A 27,509-nucleotide genomic window follows, 5' to 3' on the forward strand; every position below is an offset into this window, starting at 1 on the left:
TCTATATACATCAATAAATATACCTCGATATCAAATGTCAGATGGCAACCATAGTGCCAAATACATTATACAACCATACAATCCTGAAGAGCAGATCCTTCTCGTTGCAAAACTGAGACAACGCAGAAAATTTTACGTCTGCGCAGATTTAAGTTTAAAATTGCGTTATTAATTCTGGTGTTCTAATTCTAATTCTAGTGGGCAATGCATTTGGACAAAATGCATAGAATAGTCATTCCATGCTGTTTTTTCATGAGTGCAAAATCACATGAAAAATGTGTTTTCACTACCTGACAGGACCATTTATATCTACAGATGCTGTGGGTCCTCTTCCATAGAGTTTTTCTGACATTTCAGTGGGTCTTTTAAGCCTACACACCAGAACTTTAAATAGCTAAAGGAGTAGTCGTTCATAAGAGTATGTAGCTTCTTTGGAAGGATTAACTTTGTGTCAGCAGTTTTTCTGAAGTAGTTTTAACCAGACTCCATTTTGGTTTGCTAATTCAATCTGCAGTTGACAAGGTAACATTGCACGCATCATGTGTTGGCTGGAGTTTTTAAATAAGGCACAATCTGAGTGGGGAAAAAAATCAAAACAAACCTTTAAACAAAAGGTCACGTCTAGGTCTATTTATGGGGAAAAAATGTACTGCATTAAGTTACCACTTCGTTTACAGATCTGGCATCTGGAGACAGCCGATAAGCCCTGTTTAACACAACGATTAAGCACAAAGATATTTATTAAAATGAAGAATCACTGAGCACATACAAACAAGGGCACAATGAATGAGAAAAAGTCAATTATAGTGTCCCCATTAAATCTTCACACTGTGCAGTTTTATACCGTTTAATCTGCATCCATGTGATGAGGGACAGATGGATGTCTACATTAAGATTGACAGATTTGGAACACATACATCTAGATTGTTGCAATCAAAAGCAATAAATGATATATATATATATATATATATATATATATATATATATATATATGTGTGTGTGTGTGTTCTTTGCTCTTCACAGTTCAAAAGGCAAATAAAAAAGTTCTAAAAGATTTCATTTTCCTTCTTCATTATCATTTGGTCATTTCTGCCTCATTTTAATGATAGACAGCCAGTATGAGTGGCACATGGTAATTCCTGCCATTCATTTGGACAGTGGTGCACTATTCATGCTGTGAAACATTGCTGCTACACTGTAATGGAGCGTAATATATTAGTGCAGCCAAGCATCATGCGTTTCTGTGCCTCTCGTTACCACCAAAATATATGTTCCTATGTAAATATTTAAAGAACCACGTTTTTTTTTGTTGCATCACGAACATGTGGAGAGTTTGTACTGCAGATCGAGCTTGCTTTAAGGATATTACTGAGTAATCATTATAAGGCCTTGGTGACTTATTTAAGTTAGACCAGTGAAATGTGTAGGAGGGGAGGTATGTCTGAGGGTGCCTAATGGGATCTGCAAACTTGGCAAAGTGGTAAACTGTATGAGACCTTGATGGATGGCTGGGAAGAGGGATGTAGAGAAATATTTTGGGTGGGGAAATCTCATTTTCTCCAAGCTAGCTTAAGGGAACACTAAACTCAATCAAACATAAATGTAATCAAACATGTCATCGCTCTTTGTTGCTGTAGAGGGATCTCTCTGACCGTGGACCAACAGTGCAGCACAATCTCACTCTCTCTATCCTTCCCTCACTCTCCCCTTTAGCACTCCATAAACAGAAACACTGTGGTTAAGGTCACTGTGTGACTATGCATGAAAAAACAAAACCACTTTATCACTTCTATCTCTTAACATAATTCTCTTTAATCTAAATTAAAGCTCAAAGCAAGCTAAAATTTAAAAGAAAAAAGAAATAGGCCTCAGTTATAGATAGTCCTCAGGGTGAAATACAGACACATATTGTAGTATATTTTTGACCAGGTGGTGTAAACGAGTTGTGAACTCAGAACTGTCATGACCTTTCACATATATGGGCAGAAATTCTTAACAAGCACTTGCTTGTTTACACGTCCAGGAGTTGGTGAAAAGCACCATTGTTCATCGCTCCACCATAGCTTTCTAACTTGGCAATTTGATCAGCTTTTCATTAAAACTATGCAAAAACTACCAGGGTGTAACTTGTTGGAGAGGTAAAAAATTACCACGGGAAGAACTAACATTTTGGTTTGGACCCTGATTATTTTCCTTGCTAATTGCAAGGTAGTGATTTGAGCTTTGTGGAAGACTCCATGTGCCCTTTTTGTTGTGCTTCCATTCACCAGGCAAATTTTCATCCATTATTCAACAAGTTTAAGCTGTGACTTTAGTCTCTACATACTGTTAAATGAAATTGGACTTGCTGGTCCTTGCATTTACGATCCTTGGTGCTGAAATGCTTTTAGTGTACTTCTTTTTCTTTGAACAGCTGCGTACTGCTGCTGATGACAGCATTTTTAGAGTGACAGTGAACCAAAACAGCACAGCTGTGAGCCAGACAGCTAAACTAAAACTTCAAACATAAAGCTCTGACTCTGATGGAAGCAGAGAGTTGTCTCTTAACTGGCATATTGTTTGTATAGCTGTGGTTATAGCTGCTTTAGAACTGTGCTGTTCTATCAAATTAATTGATATATTGTTGTCTGTTCAGAACATGTTGTAATAGAGCATGCACCGAACATCTGATTTTTCACTGCCTGGAATATGAACACAGCAAAGGACGGCATCATTTGCTGGCTGACAGAAGCCAGACCGCCTGCTGTCGATATCTAATGTATTCCTAGTGCTGAGGTGCAATGCTTTGAACACCTCAGCACCAGGAATACATTACTGTACATTATGCCTCTTGGGAAATTTGGCCCATGGGAGTGTATTGATTAGAGGTCTCTCCATTTTTAAAACAATGTGACAACTTAAACTCTGAGAGACAGAAATTTAACTACCACAATACCAGTGAATCTTCCTTTTCCTCAGTAGATTTGATTGGAAAATTATGACATTAATGACAAAGGTGAGAATACTGAACACTTGTTTTGGTATCCACATGAGCAGCGAAACCTTAGAGGAGTCATTTCAACCTCCATGTCCACCGTCACAGTAGCTGACATGTGACTGGTTTTGACTGTTCTTGTCAGCTGGCGTGTATTGAAACATGCCTTGACACAAGCAGACAAATAATGGACAAAGGGTAACTGTAGGGAAACGAGTCTTAATCAATTATACAAGTGTAATAGTGGAAGTGGATTGAAGAGTTCCCACAGCATTCAATATAACCACAGTTTTCCCCATGAAATTCATGAAATTCTGTGTACTCTTAGTCTAAATATAAAGGTAATCGTGTCCAAAATGAAAAACATTTTTGAGGATAACCAGGAAAGAAAGGTGTTCATTCTTTGGCTGCAATGGTTCAGTAGAGTGTTGAGTGTACGTGGAGGATAAACAGAATCTGAGAAAGTTAGCTACAGTGGGAGCCACCTGGCAATCACAGCCGCCTGGTGAAAATGGAGGTGATGTCTTCCATTACATGGATGTAATATCAGTGACTGGAATAAAAGTGGCTGCAACGTGTCCAGTGTGGATCCACTGGTAGTATATGAAATGTACCACAGTGATTAAAGGAAGTACAGAGTGCATAAAGAAACATAGAGGAAAGGTTGCTGAGTAGTTTTTCAGTGTAATGCCAACTGAATGTGTGACCAGTCACTTCCTTCAGAAATAGATCTTATCATAAACCAATCAAATAATCTGTTAAAATTAAAAGCATGCTGTTTGGAATCATGGTTTTAGACTATCTTCGTTTTCCCTTACTCACTTCCTGTGAAATAAGAAATCTAATTGTGCTTATGAAGCTGCCTGTTTACAAGTAAAGTAGTTCAAGTTTCTTTTTCTATCAGAGACACAAGCTATAGAATAAGATATTCTAGTACCAGCTAGGCTTATGGAAGGGAGAGCTGTGCTGCAAGAAGTTGATACTTCTTAAAGAAGCATGGGAAAAAAAATAGAAAACAGTGTTCTTTGTGCTCTGGGCCTTATAACTGGGAGGGAAAAAAATCAGTACAATGAGTACAGATCTTTAAAAGAGGGATTTCTCAAATTGCAATTTCCCAGAGCAGTGGCATGATAAATAATGTTTACCAACGGTCAATTACCATATCAATGGATATTACAAGCTGAAGTGTAGTTTCGTGGAATGAATAGAGAAGGAAAATGTTCAGAGGTTCACACAAAGGTCTCTTCCATTAAGAATCAGTGAGTTATAGAAGACTGGCAGGATTAGAGGTTCTGATTCCTGTTGCAGATTCTCCGTTTACTGATGGAAAGGTGTCGAAAACAGAAGTAATCCAAATACAATGGTCGCCTGAGCTTTTGTGAAAACATTCATGGCTAATGACTCTGCTTGTGAGATTATACACAATATACTTAGTCTGCCTCCTATTACTCATTTCCAAAGCAGTGATTATGAAGCAGAGGTCTCACTACATTTATTCATCCGTATCCTTCAGGTAAATAAAAAACTGGAACATTGTGGGTTTTGTGTTTCTTACAATTAGTAATTACAGTTACAAATTCCATTTTATCAACGACTGAGAGCCCAAACAGAGTGTACGTTATTTCCTAAAATTGATCAGATATGAGTCGTTTTTGTTTTTTCTGTAACTTTACAAGATTCATCAACTACAGCAGAACAATGAAAGGCAATAAGTGGAGAAAATGACTCTTGTGAACTAACTGGGATCCAAAGAAAACTGCAGAGGCTCAGTATTGGATTGCACATTCCATGTGGTTTGTATATCGATAAGGCAGGTCCGTGACTTTGAGGTGATTGATTTGGTTTGAAGAAAAGGTCATGTTTAATGACTTGTGCTTCATGCCAACCTCGATCTGTTCCAATATTAGGGGAGTAAATATCCTACAGAACCTCATTTAATCAAAATGAACAAAGATTTAATTAGAGAAGGCTTTAATAGAAAAAAAATAAAAATCTTGAAGGCTTCACCAGGCACATGCACTGTCTCATGTTTTTACCGGCATACAAAATGCTATTCAATTGATGATATTCATAAACTAGACTCGAACACAACTAAATATACAAGCAATCTGATAAGTTGATGCTTACAAATGAAATAAACAACACCTATTTCAAATCAGTCATCTGTACTTGCTCAGACATGCCTTAAATTTCCAATGAGCCATTTCAGTTTGAGCTGGAACAGAATAGCAGCTGAACTGGAAAAGGTTTTCTAGAGTCTGAATGCAGAGCAAATCATAAATTCACAAAAATAGGTACTTGATCATAGCAGCCTTTTCAAGTTACTATTTGTGACAATTAAAAATTTAACTTAAGAAAGGCACAATGATCAATTTACAGAGCAATTGACAAACTTTGTTCAGTGACCACTTTAGTCCTGTTGAGCACAAAGAGGACAGAGGTTTCTACAGTGACTTCCATTTCACTTTACTTTATAGTGCCAGTCTCCTTGTCTCCATTCTCCACCCTCAAAAATATTGATTCGTCATAAGAGTGGGGCTAAGATTGGTTAGACTGTTGGGAACTCAGTCCAGTATTGAAATAAAATGTTAGGTGTTCTTGTTGTGAAGTGAAGCATTTTATAGAAATACGCTTGCGACATCACGGCAGAGAACTGGCTATCAGAAAGCAAAACACAGTGCTATTTTTTGAGTCCACAGTCTCAGATACGGTTGATTCTCTGCAAACAATCAAACAGACAGAAATTAAATAATCCATAAGTATAAATGGCCAGGCAAAACAGAAGAGTATTTCATCTTAGTAGCACTTTACATGACAGATAACCAGGAGGCGCTAGTGCTGCCATAGCTTCTTTTAATTTTCAGGCTTCATTTGACATAAAAAAAGAACCTAAAAAAAAATGGTAAACAGTGAGTAAACTTGTTGAATTAGCATCTTGTTAGTTCTGTCAATACTGGAACAATAAGTTCAGTTTAATCATATGATTGGACTTTGCACAATTATCATGCCCAAATGAATTCACAATAATTATCATCGTAATAGCTGTAGAATATTGATTATATTAATAAAACCACTATTTGTATTGCATATTTTCACTTTTTTATTTTGCAAAGTATTACACTATGTAGTCAGATTTTTTAACCATAGCTATGAAGTAAAACAATGATTTAATGATGTCATCATCTTGATGTGCACACTCTTAGCTATTTACTACTTCTTATTCTCCTGGTCTCTCGCATTCAATGATGTGTGACAACTAGCATTAACATGCAATACTGCCCCCTAGTATGTAAGAATGTCAACCAGGAAGTAACTGGCACAGGACTGCTGATTGTCAAGGACTTTGGTGCGAGGAAGGGAAGACCCAGATGTAGACTTCTCTAAAATCAAAAGGTTTATTCCAAAGCAAGGACAAGACAAAAACAGAGGACGCGGCTGAGCTGGATTATCAAAAATTCTTAAACCGTGGCAAAACAAAACAAGACTATGGATAAATAAGACTATGAACAACAAGACTATGGTGGCGAAAACCTGGCTTAACGTTACGTGGCAGGAGCGTGGAAGGTAACGTGAGGAATTTGGAATGACTGTGAATGAACCTGGAAACTAAATACTGTTGGGAGATGATTGGTGACGAGATGCAGCTGTGGAACAGAAAACATGTGACTTGAGTGAGACTAAGTGACAGGGGGAAAAAAACATGACATGAACCTGAAAACATAACAAAGAAACTGAAAACATGATAAAAGACCTGAAAACAAGAATAATCAAAACACAAAACGTGACACTGATAGTAGAATATTCTATCATATGCTTGTTGTTAGCAGTATATCAACATTTGATGTCATTCTTACTTCTACAGCAAAATGCTGACATATTGCAACACCTGCCATAACTGTTTGGAACCCTTTACCCATTAAGTTCACATTTCATTCAAGCTAAACCTGATGAAAATGAAAAAAATAAAAAAATAAATAAAAATGACCAAATTCAAGCAAAGGGAACACTGACCAAAGTGATTCTGTTGAAATTGAGTGATTTTTTTTTCTGCAATTTTCAAACCAATGTTAGACCATGTTAAATCATTTCTTTATGTCTAATAAATGTGTCATGGTTTTCTCTATGACTAACATTCAATCAGTATCAAGGGTCTTCAAAGAGCTAAAACAGGCCTCTGTATAAGAGAGAGTTATAGCCAACAATAAATAACTTCCACCTTCATAAAAGGGTTTTCTTCCCCAGTTTTGCTGGGTTGTCTTGAATCAGTCATACATAGATATCACCGACTTTCTGTCATACCATTGCTCTAATTCTAAGCCTCCCCATACACCCGTCCTTTTCTCGAGGGAGGTCATTAATTTGCCAGTCTGTCACTGGTATGGCCCACAAAAAGTCCATCAAACTTGTAGACTTGTTATCTATAAGGCTACATTGGCTGTGCTTGAAATCACAGTCATATGGAATCTCATTAGAAAGAGGTTGTCTAATTGTAGCGACCTGCCAAATGCTGTAAGACACTCATAGGACCCTCTCATTTGTATTACTTGTGTTTTAGCTACAGAATGAATTCAATTACACCTTATAGTATTCACCATGATATCCCATTTTAAATTTGACAGTTGTGAAAAATAGGGCAATGACATCTAATCTTAATAGCATAGCTTGGTGCTATGGCCTGTCTTTCACCAGCAATCTGGTCAAGAGGTCCTCTTCACTAAATTGATTCTTCTTTCTTCTTCATTGCTATCTCTCAACTCAAGTGTACAACAATGCAAGACAGAGCAGGGTTGAGGATAAGATGTTTTCCTGTGCAGAAAAGTGATATCTAGGTAGAAGTAATGCAGTTTATGTCTCTGATAAGCTCAGTGGGCTTCCTGTGTGGCTGTTCACTTCCTGCTCCCGTCTCAGCATTTATCAGGGCTGACCCCTTGACCTGCATGAGCTTTCATCGTGCATTTAATTCCAGGCATAGTGCCACGGCGCTGTGAAAGGTGTTTAATGAACTGTCTCACAAGGAGAGGGTTGTGGTTACCCATCAGTGCTCATCCTTCCTCCCTGTTTCTGCAACATTTTATTTACAGCCATATCTCACCTGCTTTCTGCTGAGCTGGTGCATTTACCAACAAATGGAGAGCCCTGGAGGTGTGAACAGTTCATCTGTGGAGAGATAGATTCGTTGGAATTTGCATGTTACAAGTAATTAACAACAAGAGAGCAGTGAACCCTGATATTCACATCCAGTTGATACAATGCGATTCTCAGTGTGCAAAATAAATCATACAAGAGACAAAGTAAAAGCATTTGTTGATGATGAAATATAAATTGAATCTAATATTTTAAGAAAGATTTAGGATGCCCTTTATCATGTAATTTCAGCCACTGGTCAATGGTTCTTTGTGAGAAGCCACAGGTTATGTGTTAGATCAAATTCACTGTTGATTTATTCAGTATTGACCAGTCTGCACACAAATGTAAATGCCAACATGGAAAGGGGTTTAAATACATGGCTGAATGACTGGATATTCCTGTTGTTGTTTGTTAGAATGAATGATTTAATTTTAGTAACTAGCACAGAATCTGCGTATATGTATGAGCGTATCAATCTTTAATATACGTACAGTGCAGTGAAATTAATGTGTCATGTGTTCTGATATACTGGATTTTTTGATTCACATATTTTGGATGGTTTTCAGTGAAAGGATAATATTTTCCACACTGCAATAGGTCAAAATTCCTTTGGGGCTACTTTGAGAAACAATAAGGTGACCATTATTATCCAGAAATATATACACTTAAGCGACCTTTTGCTGCAAGCAGAAATAGGTCTCTCTTTAACAAACTCCCAAATTGCAGAAGGGTTGAGGCTACTGGAGTACAAAACAAACACAGTTAAAAGGAATGCCTAAAAGGAGCAGGAAGTTGCCTGGAGTAAGTGTTTTCATATTCATGGAGCAACAGTAAATCAAGACTATATCTTTTTGTGTTCTAAAAGATTTAAACATAGCAGCACGAGGCATAGCCTGCACTAGTCTTAGCTGATCTCAGATTAAACCAGCTGGAAGAATTCTGTGATGTGTGCGTTTGGTGGTTTGAGCTGAAATCTGGAGAGGATAATGAAGCCAAAGCCTCATCCTGTTTTTGTTTCCTCAAGTTTTTCTGTTGTTTCCCTGCTGAGACGGTTTTATTCAGAGATGCTTGGGCTTTGCTGGTTCGGCTTGCTCTTTGATAGAAGTAAGCTCCAATTTCTGCTCTTTGCATCAACAACACTTGTTTACCTCGTTCACCTGGGACAAGTCTTCCTGTTACACTCTGGAGTCAGATTTGCGTTGCTTTTTATTTTGACTTTGTGAACTAAACAGCCAGGCACCAGTGGTCTCTCTGACCTCTATTTATTTCTTGTCCTCTGTCTGAAATGAGCTCTTCTATTCCCACTAGATTTCTTCTTCCTTGATGGAGAGATGGCTCACTGAAACTTGTCACGTCTACTAAAATGAAAGGGTGAAAAAACTGTCTAGTTTGAGTGTCGCCGATAAGTGTTACCTGCTGTTAGACAAAATCAATTGAATACGCATACTTATTAAGAAAAAAAAAACCACATATTTATTTTACACACTTTGTTACAGAATAATCTGCTGGGAGGTAAAATAATGTTTAGATTTGCAAACATTCCCAAATCTGCTATAAAGACACATTTTTCACGCAGGCTCCTGCGTGAAAAAGGACAAATTAGAATATACTAAATGCTAGCTTTTTTCATGGCCCTTTTATATCATATTAAATAGCTACACTAGCACAGGTCAAACATCTGACATAAAGAGTCCTCTCCAAATAAGTGTATTTAACCCACATAGCCTCGACCAGCCTGGTATAGTTCCCCAGTGTGTGCAAGAAACCCAGATTGCAAATAAACATCCACGCTTGAGCGGCTTCAAAATTGATGGGAACTTGTCCTAATATATACTGAATAAATGTTTCCAGAGGCTCCTTGTAAACAAACAGTCATCATCAAGAGATGTCTCATCTTTCATGCTAAATCAGAGAAGTCAGTCAGTGCAGTCTCTCTGCTCTGCTACAACTCACCCTACACCATTCCTGACGCAGAGTAAGTAGTGCTGATGGAAAGGACACCGGAGCAGCGGTGAAACGATTTGGGACGTACCTTTTGTAAATATAGCTCATGCATAATTTTGTAAATGACTCCCTGTGGTCCATCTGTGTGGAATACTTATCTGAATTCCCATTGACTGTAGATAGGGTTATTTTTATCAATTCCAGAAGAGGTGAGCATTCCTACACAGAGGATGTTGAAATATTTATATTTATATTTCCCTACTAACCAATAAAAGGACTTGAGGTTTAAAATCTTATTTGAAAATAAGTTATTTCTGAGATGCACAGCAGCTCATTCAATACACAAAAATATATACATACACCAATGCTCACTAAATACGTCTATACTTAATATGTACATAGAATAAAGAATCCTGTCCAGAAAGTTTGGAATCATAACCATCCAAACTAAAGAAACATAAATCATCCCAACATTTGAGCCTCACAGTCATCTCAGGTTTTAGACAATGCCAGCAGCCAGATTAACTCAACTCCCAAGACCAACCCGATGGTGATTTTTTTTGTACAATTTGTTGTATTCAAGGCTGAAGACTTCAGGTTGTGCAAATAGTCATTTTAAGAAACGAAGACTGCTATAAACAAATAGCTATATTTCCTTTGAACATGCCTCATTATTTTATTGTTACACGCATAGAATTGTGGTGATGCAAGACAAGTCATGGATGAAATACAATGGCACGTACATGACAAATCCTAATTTCCTGTTAAGTAAATGACTAATATCTCTATGAAATGCTGAAATATGTATGAGAATTGAAGTATATTTGCATACATGTATTTCATAAAGGCTCCAGCCAGGATGAGTCAGTGAGCTTTGCTTACAGACACAGTAATGCGTTCAACTATACTGTTCATACTTTGTCTTTAAATATGCTGAACAAAGCCAAAATGGCAGTGTCTCGAGCTGCACTTTTCCCTGGGGATCAAAGTGCAATGTTGCTGTAAGGCCCCTCCTCCGTTTGTACATTAGTAATGAACAACAAACAACAACTAAAACAATTAAAGATGTACTAGATATAAGTCACAAAATAGGTTATCATTTGCAAAACTATTCAACAAAAGATGATGAACCTGATGTTAAAGGAAGAAAGAAACAAAGAAAGAAAAAAGAATAGTCCATGATGCAAGCAGCTCTAAGATAAATTTTGGTCTTAATGGTTCACTACAGAGTGATTTAATGAAAATTCTAGCCTTAAAAGGGCTAAAAGGTAATTAATGCAAATGGTGTTAGTACTTACACTAATACTACTCATAGTATGAATAATAAGAATAATAACTGTATTATTACAGGCAATAATTGGTATTCAATTTAAATGTGTAATCCAATAAATCAGACTAATTCAGAATCAAACGGACTAATGTCTAAAAATATGCATTCAGTTTCAAGTTTTTTCGGTCAATAATGTATCCACTAAACACGTAGACTTCTCTGTGTTGTATCCTAATAAGTAATGGCTGTTAAAAAGTAAGGAGAAATGCAGATCGCCATCACCATGAAACTTATCCATTATCCATATGACGCTACATTTGCAGCTCAAGTGTATTACATGGTCAAACTTTTCAATTTTTCCTTGTTGACAATAAATTCAATGTAAACCAAAACACGAGGACCATCTTGTTTGGTTTTCTTTTTCCTCATATTTTCCAACTAAGAAAGTCATTTATTTGCCATCTCTCAGCAGTGATTGGCCAAATGTTTATTGTCAATTGTCATAGCAATGCGTGCAGTATCATAGATAAAACAATTCGTGGAGGAGAGGACAACAAGAGAAGAGCGAGGCGTCAGCAGCAGATGGTCTTTAAGGCTTTGATAACTACTCACTGAAGCGAAAAACAAACTAAGAACTCAAGGGAGAAATACAGGTAACATGCAACAAGAAAGCACATGAAATGATCCAATGATGACCAGCTGAAAATAAGGATATATGAGACATTTAGAGATAAAAAAAAAGAGGCCCTCATCCCGACATAAGCCCCCTGCACAGTGCATGCTCTGTGTTTAGTGAGGGGTGACCATAGCCTTAAATATCTGTATCATTTTTAATGGCAGTCCATTAAGTAGTGAATAACAAATTTCATTTAAAACCACACATTTAAATGGCACCCACTGGATATTTAAATCAAGGGTAATGGATGTCTGGACCAAGGCTTCCTGTAAAGTGCACTGCCCTGTGTTTAAACTCCGATCATGTTCAAAACAAACCAATGAGGCTAAAGCCTCAGTCAAATGATAGCTGATATTTTTCCGATTGATTCATTGCAAAATGTGTTTAGTGTGCTTGGCTTTGCAAATTATACTCACATGCATGTAACCAAAGCCTGCATCAAACATACTTTACTGCAAGCAGAAACTACAAAGCATCTGGTACCAAAAATATCCTCCTTTGCCATCAGAGTCTGCGTGTCCGTATGCAGATAAATGTTCAGATATTAAGATCCAGGGATGACAGTCTCTGTCACCCCATTAAAAACAACACCAGGCAAGATTTACTAAGTCAAAACTGATGATCAGTTTTAAATGCTTCCGTGCTTTCCAGTCATTGTTGAGAGTAAAGCAGCACATTGGTAATTTTATATGTCATGCCACCTCTTTCATAAATCTTGTTACACATTTTACGTGACACCAGAAAAACAATTTGTTTTTTACTCCAAAATGTATTATTTGATACCATAATAATGTTGCAACCATCAGTTAATCTTTCTGTTGTTGTTGTTTTGTTGAAACCCATTTTTCTTTCAAATTACTTCAAGCTTTGGAGAGTTGCCAATTAAGGCTACAGAATACTGATGCCTTAAAAAAACATTTTTCATTCTTGTGTTAGAATTCATGTCTGCTGTTACCTTTCTAACAAACGAATAGCATAGAGAGTACATTTCATGCTTGTTGTGCAGGAGGAAATGGAACTGGCCAAACAAAACTCATTTGAAATGAAATACTGTAAATGAGACAAGCTTATTTTGAATATGATATTTCCCATTAAACTCGAGCTCACGCTTAGGAAAATACCATTTGTGAAGAACTCATTATTTTTTAGCTCATTCCGTCTTCTCGGTCAGTTATCACCAGTTGCGCCAGCTGATAATGTTTATGGCTGCTGCCAACTAAGTATGGACCTGCCCTGAACGCATAAACTCTAATGAAGTGGCCTCAGCTGAAAATCTTTTAGGTCTGGGATATAGAATAAAGAATTAGGCATATAATCATGGAAAGAAGCAGTGAATTGACCTAGAGGAAAAGAAACCATCAGTGATTCCGTCCGTGGCTGCTTCTGGTAAGAGTCCATCAGAGAAAAACTGGCAGGGCTGTGAAGCACTGCAATGAAGTTTGTGTCAAATTCCTTGATAATTTATGCAGAAGGGAAACATAAACAATGGGTAACCCAGTACTGGGTTAAAATGATCATTTGTCATGATGTTTGAACCACTGTTGAGACTGGGCCAGATCAACAAATAAAGTACGAATTTACCACAATGTTATAAATCTCTATAGAGGTATTAAATCCATTTACATATCTTGTGGCAGTGATTTTCCCTCACAGATGCCTTTTGAACCTTTGCTGTGGAGAATGTGTATTGCCGGGGGAATGGAAGACAGAGGAAATCACCAGTTCAGCATTACTAAATACAAAAGAGATATTCATTGCGTTGACTCCAAATGCATCCAGTGATTTCATTATATTACCCTTGTTCGTGTTTATTAATCATTTGTTCAAAATCTCCCATATTTCTCAATCATGCATAATTTTTTTGTGTTAATGTTGGGTTTATTGTATGCTATTGTGTGAGGATCAAGCAAACCTGGACACTAATTGCACTTCCTTTCATGTTCCTGTGGTAAACAAGTGTATTATTGTTTCTGCGATGAGTCATTAATCACAAATGCCATTCATTTCAAACTACACAGCATTCTCAACCCTTAGCCAATATCATTTGCATGTTGAACGTAAGTAATTCAATTTGTAATGAGATAATTAATCACGGTTGCTGTTGCTCAAATTAACGATTACCACAGCTTAACAAGTAGAATAATAATTTTTAAAAAAGGTGCGTAGTATTGTTGCAGAGTGGCTACCTGAAGCAGGGGTAAACGAGAGGTGCTGCAGCCCATCAAATACTGGCTTCATCTCTACGTCTTTTTTGTTTGTTTGTTTTTAACCAGTACAAGAATGAAAAATGAGCCAACTATTTGTGATAAAAGGTGGGAAATTAAATGGAACAGCCCAACCTTACAAGAATGTGAAACCATTTTTTTTTTCCTGGTAATATCCTCCTGCTCTATTTTTCCCAGAAACACAAAGATTAATGCAAAGTTTCACAATGGAGAGATGGCTGCAGGCTACTGGGATCAGCATTTATGCAAACATGCACGCAAAGTGTGTGAGTGTAGAACTGAATTTACAAGCTGTGACACAGACAGTTGTGTAGACTCATTTGTACATCATGACACAGCTAGGGCTTTCATAGCTGAAAAACTTGTAAATTTCATCTTTGAACACTGAAGGAGACCCGAGGATATTTGTCGCCAGAATGAAAGCAATAAGAGAAACTGCTTTTATGTAAATATTTAGCAGCAGTTTAAAGAAAAAACTTTTCGACTGATGCTGTCTTCTATGCTGGAAGCTTCGACTATGAGCCCAATGTCTGTGAACTTAAATTACATCCAACATATATAGTTTTATATGGAGTTTTAAATTAGCTGTTGCTTAATGAATAAGCAAATGCACTTCCTTCAAAAAAGAAGTAGTAATTTGTTGGCCTTTTATGCACCCTAACACATGATGCAGAGCATCACATGGTTGGAGTTTAACTGATTCATTAACTAAGTGATTTGCACCTTATTTCCTATCATAAATAAGGGAAAATAAACAAATATGATATGTTAAAAGATATGAGGAAGCAATCTAGTATGATTGAAGCAACTGTAAAGCACCACAAACTAGGGTACTTATTTAATATACTGTATATTTAATGTTAGATCACTGTTAAGATGCTTTAATAAAGATTTTTACTTAAATCAGTATGGTCTAAAGTGTGGAATAACAACCTGGTGTCTACTCAACTTTAAATGTTTTAATGTGGCACTTAACTGATTTACGAGATGAGGTGTCAGTGGGCAGAAGGAAGTGGGGAGCTGTTGAGATTCTATAAGTTACTGTACGGCTTTACTGAGTGTTTACTCTGCTCTTTATGCAGTTAGATAGCAAACAGTGAATGCTAGGGTTAACTAATACAGCATAAACCTTTCATCCTACATGCTCAAGCTGGCTTGTTTTTGAACAGTAATGACAATATAGTAATCAGACTGCAGTGAGTAAATTGCATTCATACTTTAACTGATACACTGTAACACAGTTCACACAGCAGAGAGCACATTAAAAAGAATGATGCGCTAACTGTATTTTCTCCTGTGGAGGTAATATAGAGTAAAGGATCCTGCATTTTTTTTCATACTGATCACTCTTGTTGTTAAAATTCTAAGACATGCAGCTGTTAAGGGTAATACCAACGTTGTTTAATGCAGAGAGTACTGGGAATTCCTGCAATGGACTGTAAAAAAGGGGGTGCTGAAAATCATTAAATGAAGCACCTGTTGTATGAGATCAGAGACTGATCCTTGGCACAATCATCTGTGTGGAGCTTGCATTGCTCTCTTTATTCTCACTATATTGATCTCATAAACAATAGGAGGCGAAATCTCAGTTGGCTTTATTACTCAGCAGATTCACTTTGCCATTCGTGTTGGGCTCAAGCCAAGCTGTAGAGGAAGCAGCCTTTTTTACTTGGCCGAAGTGAGGTATCTAAAAACACTGAAACTGCAGAGAAGTTAAAAAATCTCAACAACACCTGGTCAAATCAACACAACAGGAGGAACACAGTTTAACATGGCGTAACAACAGAAATCTTTACTGCAGGGACTCACTGACTGACGGCTTCACCTTGGATGTCACCCTGTGTAGTCCAGCTACATCTTAATTGAACAGGGAAGACTAATACTGTGCGCCTCAAGGTGCATTGGCTTTGCAGAGAGCCAGGGAAGGAACTCAATAACCTTACCTAAATAGGAAAATCTTGCGCAAGACATAAAAGGACAAGCATCATTACTGAGTTTGCTGGCATTTTCAGTCTTAAACTGACAAGTGAACGGGCCAGGCAGGATTAATCCTGGGGTGAGTCTCTTTCTTTTAAAGAACAAGCTTCCCAATTCAATATTATATGTAGTATATGATATGTATTTAGTAATCAAAATAAATTAAACTTTTAAATAAACAAGTCTTTGATTTCACACAGAAGGGAACATTTTCATTATTTTCACAGATTTCATCAGCTAAAGTGACAACTGCTGTCAGATTTTATCAGCAGTAATTAGCTAATTTACATTGATTAACTGATTATCAATACTAAAATGACTAATCAGTTATCAAGAGTTTATGAGAAAATGATTACATTTCCATATTTTTATGAATAATACAGATTAATTGTTTGATGAACTGCTGTAAATTCAGTTAATTTAAAACAGAGTCTGCATTATATAATCATTCAAGTTATAGTTACAGTTGTATTTATATCCCAGAAAGGGTACGAATACAACTTCCAAATTCCCTCCCAGTTTCTAGAGGATCCTCTCTTCAAGAAGTCCAAGGCATTGAGGAGGGCCATTATACTCATGACAGGCAATGCTTCATTACACACATCTGCTTGGATGCCAGCAAAGGCCTAAAAGATGACTGAATAGCAACCTAACTCTCTTCCTCTCCAGACTTAAATCCTATTGAGAACTTGTGGAGCCTTCTCAAATGTGACATTTTAGATGGGGGCAGGAAACACATCTCTTTGAACCGCATTAGTAAGGCCACGATTTCTGCTTCAGTGAAAGCCAATTGTGAGGAGATCAAGAAACTAACTGGCTACATAAATGTAAAGCTCATGTATTCAAAAGATGGTGGTTTTATGATAATAATAATGATTTTGCACTCTATACATATACAGCCAAAAGCATAATTTCCGCTTGGTGGTTGCACGCCTCCACCTAAAATACATTTATTCAATTTAAAGTGACCCAGCACATTAGCAGGGAAATACCTCATTTGCCATTGCAGCCCCGGGGCAGGTAGGAGCACAAATACTCCCCATTGCACTCGGACTATACGTTAATGTCTCTGTCAGTTCCTTAGTTCTGCTGTTGAATGCAAAGTTAAAAAGCAAAGTTAACCTTTGATCTTTTGTTCTATAAAGTGTTTTTAATTGATATAGTCATAGTCATTTTCTTTGAAATGAGGCCAAAAATGTGTTTTGTGTGGTCACTGCAACATTATGAATACCTCAAATCGGAAAAAGTTGAGATAGTATAAAAATTGCACAAAAGAATTTGCTGTAGTTTTATTTCAAATCAGACAGTATGCATCCAAAAAAGATGTCTCATTATCGTCCTTATATATATTTATTTATTTGTATGCATTTTTTTTGCATTCCAGCCCTATGACACGTTCTAAGAATTGTGGAACAGTAAAGTCTTTTTCCAATGTTTAATGTTGTCAGTTCTTCTTACCATACTTTTCAGAAGACTTTGCATCTAGGATAGGGACTGGATAGTTTTGTGGTAAGATTGCCACCTTTCATATGTGTGATGAGAGTTCAAATCCCCTGTGTGAAAGGTACTACCTCCAGTAGGGGTCCTCAGGCAAGACCCCTTTACCCTGACTGCCTACCAGTGTAAGTTGCTTTGGATAAAAGTGTCTGCTAAATGGATAAACAGATTTACAATACAAACTTTTTTTGCAGGAAGCATTTACTGAGATAATTCCTAAGCCTGACTAAGGCTTTTGGGCAAACACTGCAGACATATAATGTTTCTGTACAATTCTAATGAGTGTCATTACTCCTGCATTGATTCAGTGCCAAATGAGCTCAGTCAATTTGAAAAAGGAACAGTTATTTAAAGCAAGTGATTTGAACATTAAATCTGCATCAAATATCTGCTTGAGACTCACATCATAGCAATTAGGCATATTCGAAGTTAAATGGATAGTGCTAGAGTAGGCTGTGGGATGTGCAGATTAAAGCAGTTCTATAAATGTGGAGAGGAGGGCATACTGTAATGACATTATCTGCAAGTAGTGATTGGGTCACGGAAAGCATACATTAGAGGCCAGGCAGCTCTGCTATTTTAGTGTCAGCCTGAACAGATGGTAAGCGTGACCAGTATTAATAAGAGAACACTTTTTGAACAGTGCACAATGATCTTTCTTACTAAATTTTCCTGTAGTATACTTCAGTGAAGCAACCTAAATGCATCTCCCATGTCAAAGCCTCTTCAAGACGTAAGATCTTTTTTTTTCTTTTGATTATCTTAAAGGTGCTGTCCATCAGATGAAGCCTTTGCACAAGAGTTTAATACCTTAAAGTAACGCTAACGAGTGGCTGTGTTCTACAAGAGAAAGCACACTTAACAGGACTGTCACAGCAGTGCAATGAGCAAGACATCTCACCAAAGCAAACATGATAAACTCTGCCTGTTCTGGATTCTGACAGGATGCTGAAATTGTGTGAATATTACAGTAGAAAAAAAGACTCAGGTGAGAAGCACAACTCAGAGTATTTTCTCTGCAGCTCCTACTTATTCGGCAGATGGGGGACAAGACATGACAGAACCAAAATACATGAGGGAAGAGAAATTAAGAACACAGGGAAACAGAGATACCATATATAAAAACTGAGGGATGAGACATTCTTTTAATTGTTTATATTTTTCAAAATGCTCCAAATCATTTATGTTATGCAGCTCTTTCACTTTGGTACCTACAGCAATCTTGTTAATGGTATCTATTGCTGCAGCAACCTCCAAACCCAATGGTAGACAAGAAAATCTCTTTGTGCTAGCAATAACGGGAGCAGTGAGACTAAGAAGGTGTCCTATCAAGCTTGGTTATCTTCTGGGAGAGTTAGTATCTTTAACTGTCTCAAGAGTTGTTAGCTCCTCAATAGATACCAATAGATACCAGCAGACAAGCAGAATGTGGCTTTGGGAGTTGTGGCAGCAAAAACTGAAAGGAGTCGGGTGAGACCATGGAGCCACGTTTTCTCTAAGTCTTGAAGAAATTCTGGCAAACTGTCAGATAACTAAGCACTGCTTTGTCCAAACCATCTGCAGTGGGTATTGAGAAGGGGAAAGAGGGTGTGTTTCAACTTCAAGAGGCTCTTGAAGCACTTGGACATCTAGTTGATGAGCACCATGCCAGGTTACTGAAGTAGAAAGTTTGTATGTTTGCATTTGTATGGTTTTGCCCTATTTATGGGGCAAGTTGGTCAGTTCTAAATCCTTTCAGTGATGCTAGAGTCTGTGAGGCAGTTTGCCATAGCAATTTGTATGTGGTTCGTGGACTAGGAAAAACAGGTTGCTTCATTGCAGTCATTTGATCCTTGGAAAACAATGGGGAACTTGGTATGCATTACTGGAGATAAGTCAAACTTGTGGGTGGGGCTGCCTTTTTTAATTAATGCAGTTCAGAGCTTTTAACTGACAGAATTGCCAGGCTCAGTCAAAGGCTGGATGGTGTCTGGTTTATTGACCTCAGCATAGCATCTTCACTTTTTGCACATGATATGATACTGTTGGCTTCCCTATGCAATGACCTCCAGCTTGAACTGGGGCAATCTGAGGTCAAGTGTGAAAGAGGAGGGATGATAATCTGATCTTCCAAGTCTCAGACCATCTCTAATAGGGCTCTTATACACCAAAACGGACGTAAAAAAATAGCGGTGATGAGAAGCCCCCTGCTATATTGTGTAACATATGAACTCCCAATATAGCACTTTCACAAACCTTAAGAAGATTTGTAATTGCCAGTCAGGATGTACACCCTGCAGTTCAGTAATGTACATTATAAGTGATAACAGAAGACCATGAGATGAAAAATAAATAATAATAAAAATGAAAAAGGAACAAAAGGAAAATAGAAACAGAGTTAGCTTTGTTTTCTTTTTCAGTAATACAAAAGATGGCTAGTCTCTCTGAAGAGAGAAATTGTGATTATCAATTGGTCTTCTGTTTCTTCACTGTGTGACATTCAGCTGAAAAGATGTTGATGAAGTCTATATTAGTGCTGGGGCATGAAACCACAAGAGACAGACATTCAGTTATGCTCCACATGTGCCAAACTACAGATTTCTGACCTGGTGTATAAAGCCCCTTTGCCAGATAAGAATAGATTGCATTCTCTGGGTTGGGTATTCATTGTTGTCTGTGGTGGAGACTTTAAAGTATGTCATGGTCTTATTCATGAGTGGGAGAGGAAAGGAGGTGAAAGTTTACAAGTGGTGAGGATATCATCTTGATCTAATCTGGTGAAGAAAAAGCTTAGCTAAAGGCTGTTGATATACAGTCCTACCTTGACTTGTAGTCACAATGTGTAGGCAGAAACTTATAAACAGTGTTGGATACGAGCTGCTCTCCCAGCTGCTGTTTGAAGTGACCCTTAAGAGGTAGTATGTGAAGCTCAGTTAGGAGGGACGGGCTCAGAGTAGAGTCATTGTTCATGCACATGAAAGAAACCAATTAAGGTGGCGCAGGCATGTGTCTGGGATACCTTCAGGATGCATTACACATGTTGAATTGGGAGGAGAACCCAAGGGTGACCCATGGTACACTGATATCTACTTACCTGGCCTTGGAGTATCCCAGTATCCACCTGGAAGAACTAGAGATATACACATGAATGGTAGCAAAAGAGCTTGTTATATTTGATTTCTTTTAAAACTGAGCAAAAACTGTGACAGGAAGGTTTCTGAGGCTGGTGCCAGAGATGGTGTTTATGTGCCTGTTATCACCTTGTATTTGATTCCAAAGAGCATACTGTGCATACAAAATGATCAAATAGCACAACCTCTATCATCCTGACAAAGAACTGAAACAGTGAAATGTAGGTGTAAATAACTTAAAGGCTCATTTTTACTGTGCACTAAAGCACTGAAATATTCTTAACCAAGACATCGTTAACACCTTCCAAACACCTTTGTACAACACTTCATTGTCATCTCGCTGGATCCCACTTTATGACGTCAAAGCAGTGTGAGAAAAGTTCACACTTGTATTGCTTCCAAAGAGAGATTGAAACACAGATGTGAAAGGGGAAGATGAAAAGTGAACAAATTCAAGGTTCAGGTGTACATTTATCTGCTGGTATATTGACAACATCACCAGCATGCTGCTGGCCTGTAGGGTTCAAACTCAACACATGCTACAGAATCAGTTAAACATCCCACAGGAACACATGCATGAAGCATGTCAGTCTCTTCCATTGATGCCATTTAGTGCTCAGAGTTCACGAGGCAGAACAGAGGCAGCTTGTTACAGAAAAACTGAAGAGGAAATGCTGCGTGAATGAGACACTGCTTGATGGGCTGAGAAAGATGTATGCCTGGAGGCTGACATCAACTTGCCCATGGTCCATTATGACACTCAGAGACTGTTCTGACCATCTCTTTTCTTTGAAAGGGAATTGAGTTAAGTTCTTGACTGGTGTGCTGAGTGAACTGAAACACAACCCATGGAAAACATTCATAATGTCATTGCTTTTTCTTAAAAAAGATATTTATTTCATTCCTAATTCATTTCATGTTTTGGATTTGCTACTTCCTTGATATTTACACAAAGGATCCTTGCAACAAAAACAAAAATCAGTGCAAAGTTACATGAATTGTTAAGAGCTGAAGGTCATGGCTCAGACTGAACTGCTGTGCTCCAAACACAGGCCACAGTAGTGGCAGGAGGATCAGTGCTGCAGCTGACCACATGAAAGGCCTCTGCTGAGTGAAGGGAGGGAGAGAGGATGGGATGATATTACTCCCACAGCAGTATGTCTGCAGTTTGTGCAGAAAATACTGTTAGAGCAGAACTTTCAGTTGGTAAAGTTTACTTTGATGCAGCTCTGCTGGATGTGCAAACTGTAACCTGGTGTGTTGATAAAAACAATTTAAGTCAAACTCCAATTTCAACTTATAAGATCAGACGTTAAAAGTTTTTTTTCACCTCCAAACCAGAAACAAATAAATGTTCTCATGTTCAAAAATACTACTTTCAGTCCATTAACTGTACAGTGTGGTTATTTACCTACATCAGTTTGTATTTTGTACTGTCAAATGATATTTGAATATTTGCATCAATATTTCTTACAAAGCAGGGTGGCGACTTCTGTTTAAAGCAGCTGTTAGTGTTACATATCCCCATGACTCACTTTATCACAATGAATGCAAAAAAAGGTATCAGAAGAAAAAGTGTGTCCATATCTGCAGTGCAACAATAAAACATGTCATTGCGGGTAATAAAATCTGGTAACTTCCAAACTGTGCAGCAGAAGCCATAGAAATACCACAGACGCTGTGACAGCCATAAATCTAAAAACAACCAAAGCAAGCAAAAGTTTAGACTCAGGGTTTTCTGCTTGAGGTGGATGAAAGATTCCTGCAGTGAAACTAAGAATAAAATGATTTAAATAGCACAGAGCAACTATTCAAGTAAAACCTGAAAACTGCGCTTTCCACTTTGTCAATAGAACATTGTCACTTCCTTTAGCCCATATCAACATTTTCTAAGGACTTTCCAAAAGAACAGTAATATTGTGTGAACCTTTTCCATTTCTAAACAAAGTAATAACTGGTAGTAGGATGTAGGAAAGAACCATATAAAGTTAGAGTTGTTTTAAGAGGAACAATGTCTCTATGGATTCTGACAGTCTGGAGATAGATTAATTGTGCTTAACTTTTTCAACATGAAGTAAATTTTGCATTCTGTAGAGACACTAATAAATAAATTCTGAATTGATTAGTGTTGCTTGACTGGTGTGAAAAATACTCCTCAGACAATATTGTAGCTAAGCCTGTGATCATCAGGACTATTTAAGCAACAGCGTGCCAACTGGAGAGGGTGAACAGAAAGCGACCGAGGAGTAGTTGAGAGATTTCAGCAGATGTTATGTGTCATATTATTATCGTGTCTTTGTACATGGAACTGCAAGGCACCTTCTTGCTGTATGTATAATTAATTCCCACAAAGCACATTATTTATATATTCCACCATGTGTTACAGTCTATGTCTCTTTCCTTTCTGTCTTCCTCCCTTATAGATCCCTCAAGTGAGCTACGCCTCCACGGCCCCAGAGCTGAGCGATAACACACGCTACGACTTCTTCTCCCGTGTGGTGCCTCCAGACACCTACCAGGCGCAGGCCATGGTAGACATTGTAAAAGCCATGCGCTGGAACTATGTCTCCACTGTGGCCTCAGAGGGAAACTACGGAGAAAGCGGCGTTGATGCATTTATTCAAAAGTCTAGAGAAGATGGTGAGTTTCTCTTCAGACATCTCCACAGAATTTATTCAAACTAAGATGAAGGATATTTTCACTATTTAAATGTCATCTTGAGAGCCACTGCATAATATACATTCTAGAACCATTACTCCTAAAACAGCCTCATAAAAAGCTATCCGTCATCAGTTATAATTATACTGAGTCATTGATAGCTTGTGGTATAAAATATCAGAAGAAGTGACAAATAACCACATTTACTGCAAGTTCAAGATGGTATGGACATATTTCTTTTTATGATCAACCAAAAGTCCCAAAACCCACAGAGATTTAAACTTCACCATCTGCTTCATGCTGGAATCTGATTTTTTTTCCCATGAACTCTGACTCTTCAATTGTTTTCTCTCGGGAATACCGTGTCTGAGTGTATAGGAAATATGGTAGACGCAGTTAGGGAGCAGAATTTGATTTTCAGATGCAGAGAATCAGCCACAGTGAGAGGCCGCAGAGCTTGCCCGGAGCATCATAAGTAGATTGCACGGACGATAGTGTTCGGAATACAGTCAGTTTGGTGCAGGAGGCTGCTGTCCGCGCACACTCAGTCTGACCCCAGACCTTTTCTGGAGCTGGATGTAATCAGTTCTGACTTGTCCAGTGCTTTCTGTGCCACTACATTCCCTTCGTGCTTGCCTACGTAAGGCTGCAGCCCATCATCAGTCATCCTGGAGAGGAACCAGCGGCAGACTATTCATGCAGTCTCCCAGTACGACAATTTCTTCTTTTTGGGTTGGCTGCTGGGTAATCCCATACTATAAACATAAGCATACTACAAATAAATTTATTAGTATTGTATTGTATACTTATTAATACAATACTGCTCAGTGTTTGGAAACATTTGTATCATTATCTTAGGTCTACTTTATTTTAATTAAATCAATTTGTTCTATAATTAAACCACCTTTCAAATTTACATTTTAAGTTATTGGGCATCTTAAAATCCCATAATTTCATGATTGTACAACATGAATACACAATATACTGTGCTTCTTTTTTATATTCCCTTTTCTGCTATTTAACAAAAAAAGACTAAAGACTGAAAATTACAAAAAAAAAAAAGACTAAAGACTAAGAAATTATCTAAAAATAATTATCTAAAGATCATTTTTACATTTTTAACTTGGGCTTGAAAATAATGACCTAAAAAAGTTATCAAAAACTTATTTTCTGCTGATATGGACAAGAAATTATCAAGCAGGAATGGGAAGTGACAGAAATCTGATAATGGTCGGATGTGAGAGTACAGTAGAATTGCTCAAGGGCACACTTTACTGGTGCCTCGGCCCTTGTATGTAAGTTCTAATCCCTGCCGAGCTTGATGTTGGAAATGTCACAGAGACAAACAAGATGTTAAAAAAAAAGAACTCCAAAAGGAAAATGTCTCTAGTTTTCAGCACACTGAGTTAAACATCTGTCTGTGATGTTTTTTTTGTAAGCTTTTTGTACTTCTGCATTTTCTCAAGCAACTCAAGGGAGCTGACTCAGTTTGGATTTATTGTTTAAGCACTTTCTTAAATTCAACCATCATTTGGTTCAACCACCTCACAATTAAAAAAACAGCATGTTTGACTAATACTAAGAACCACCGAAAGAAAACAATTGTTTGGAGACAAACAACGTCATATTCAATGCCTTTCAACTTTTACATGAACTTAGACACAATATGAGTCAAATTGGCCTGTCCACAACTCTTTTCAGTGTAATGACACAAGCAAAGCATTCACATGTCCAGTTTACATATCATAAAGTACATTGGATTCCTGAATCTTCTCCTTTAGTCCAGGCCTGGACTAATCATATGAGAGACACAGCAGACAAATGGGCCGCTCAGTCAAAATCAAAACCACAGGTATTTGGCTGCTAAATGTGTTTTGCAGTTGTCTGCTCTCATAATAAAACAGCCTGATCAGAATTGGCCAAATGTTTTATCTCATTAGGCAGCCAAAGGCCATACTGAGCTGCAGTCTCACCCACCGAATATCACAGAAGCTGTACACTGTGCTACTTTGAGCTGAGAAAAGCTGATTGAAGCTTGCTTCCAATTGGCAATTTGGTGGTTAAAACTGATTGACATTGACTGACATTTATGATGTCACTTCAACTTCAATAACCACAGTGTTTACTTATCAGCTGAATAGCTGCCAAGATTTGAGCACCCAATACATAACTCATTCAGTATGTCTACATGGCGTTAAAGAAAATTAAGATGGACTAAAACTAGATTTTTAAAATACACGTAAACATGTTAATCCTACTGAAAATGTACTAAACTGAATTTCTCAAAGCTAGACAAACAGACCCAAATAATAAGACTGGGAGTATAATCAGGCCTGCATGTATGCATTCGGTTGGCCATAAACTTGCCAGGCTCTCTGTACATACTTGGTTCCAACAGAAGAAGCTGGTACACGTAAGAAAACAAAGCCAGAAACAATGGACAATAACCACAAGGGAAATCGCAGTCATTGATATTGCGCCTTATAACCCGGTGCGCTTTATAGCCCGAAAAATACGGTATGTTTCCCATGCATGGGCAAGTTAAATAAGCAAACTTTTAATTTTTTGTGATTGCAACCAATCTTAACAGCACAACACATAGATATTATTACAACACTAGTGATCTAGTTGAAAGAAGGCCAAATTAAGTTTGTGTTGGCTGAGATTTTGTTGTTTATTTGTTCTCAAGGATATTTTAATGAGCATGGCAATACAGAGAAAATGCAAGCCATTTTCACTCATGCACACAAATGGACATTGTTCAGACTTTAACCTACCAGCTCCACATAATGTCAATTTGAGCCTATGTATGAATAAAGCAGATAATTATTCAGATATTTGACACAGAGAAACCACCCCCCTGCAGCAAAGTCGGAAGAAAACAAACCTCAAGCAGTGAAAAAGGGAGATGATTTTACACATCAAAGCTGTATGACCCAAGACACAACAAGAACTTCATTTTTACACTATGTCCTGCCTCCTGGGTGCCACACCTTATTAAAACCAAACAGAGTACTTTAAGAAATGAAAAGGCTTCTAAAACAGACATTCTCTTGCTTTGTGCCACATGTGTGAAAGGGCAAGTCTGAACAATGTCAGGGTATAATTATGTCAAGATCATGTTTAAATCCTATCTGTTGACTCTGAACAAATACATATGTCTGTTAAGTAATTGGATCCATTTATATATTTCAGGTGACATTTTCATTTTTTCTCAGTGAAGCTTGACTTTACATTTGAGGCTAGCTGAACTACAATTTTTGGACAAACATCAAAAGTAGTTGGCCCACAAAACATGTTTAATCTATCGAGCCAAAACAGGAATGAATGGAATCGTATTGTCTTATATGTGCCAATGTATGTTCACAAAGCATTACTGTGTGCTTGTCTAGGTGGAGGAGTCATGGGGTAGAGGAAAGTGGTGTAGGTTACTGAAGTTTTGTGTAAGATGGTAGATGAAAAAAAGGATCTGATATAATTTGATTTCAGCTCATTTGGCTTTCAAGATGAAACCAAATCAAACTTGAAACTGGCACGACATTTGATCTGAAGATGTTGCAAATAACAAAGTGAAAAAGGAAGAAAACAATTAAGACAGCCATAGGATGGGGGAGGGCTGAGGAAAATGTTTCCTTAAAAAGTAATCTTTTTGATAACCAAGATTGACATGTTTGTACTCTAAATACAGCAATATCATAATTAAATTGAACTAAAATGAAAACATCGTGCTCTCATAATTCAGATGGTGTCTGGCAAAAGGTCTTCTTGAGCGTGTTTTTCAGACATTTGTTTTAGTCATAATTCAGTTTAACAAGAATGTTTACTGCTTTGTCAAAAGAAAGACTGTAAGTATGAGACCGAACATGAGCAGTGAAATATGGATAAATCTTGTTCTAACAACATTTTTGCAACATTTACATCTTTGTATGGATTATGTACATTTTCAAACGCTTCTACCAAGAAGAAAATGGTCCCTTTTGTAAAGTGTTATCTATTATAGGCTTATTATAGGTGAACGAGGCCATTCCAACCAGCACCTGATACATGGTTT

General features: G+C 37.6%; 1 protein-coding gene across 2 annotated transcripts in view; it reads left to right on the forward strand.

The window, feature by feature from the left end:
* The window catches only part of LOC140272241 (metabotropic glutamate receptor 4-like), a 181,934-nt gene that overhangs the window by 99,365 nt on the left and 55,060 nt on the right, over positions 1-27,509 (forward strand). For both annotated transcript variants that reach the window (XM_072367617.1, XM_072367616.1), the window contains exon 3: positions 23,224-23,440. In XM_072367617.1, coding sequence (XP_072223718.1) covers positions 23,224-23,440 — 217 coding nt within the window. The remainder of the gene's footprint in view (positions 1-23,223; positions 23,441-27,509) is intronic.

This window comes from Leuresthes tenuis, unplaced genomic scaffold (genome assembly GCF_036924035.1).
Source record: "Leuresthes tenuis unplaced genomic scaffold, fLeuTen1.0.hap1 SCAF_16, whole genome shotgun sequence".
NCBI classification, from domain to species: domain Eukaryota; kingdom Metazoa; phylum Chordata; class Actinopteri; order Atheriniformes; family Atherinopsidae; genus Leuresthes; species Leuresthes tenuis.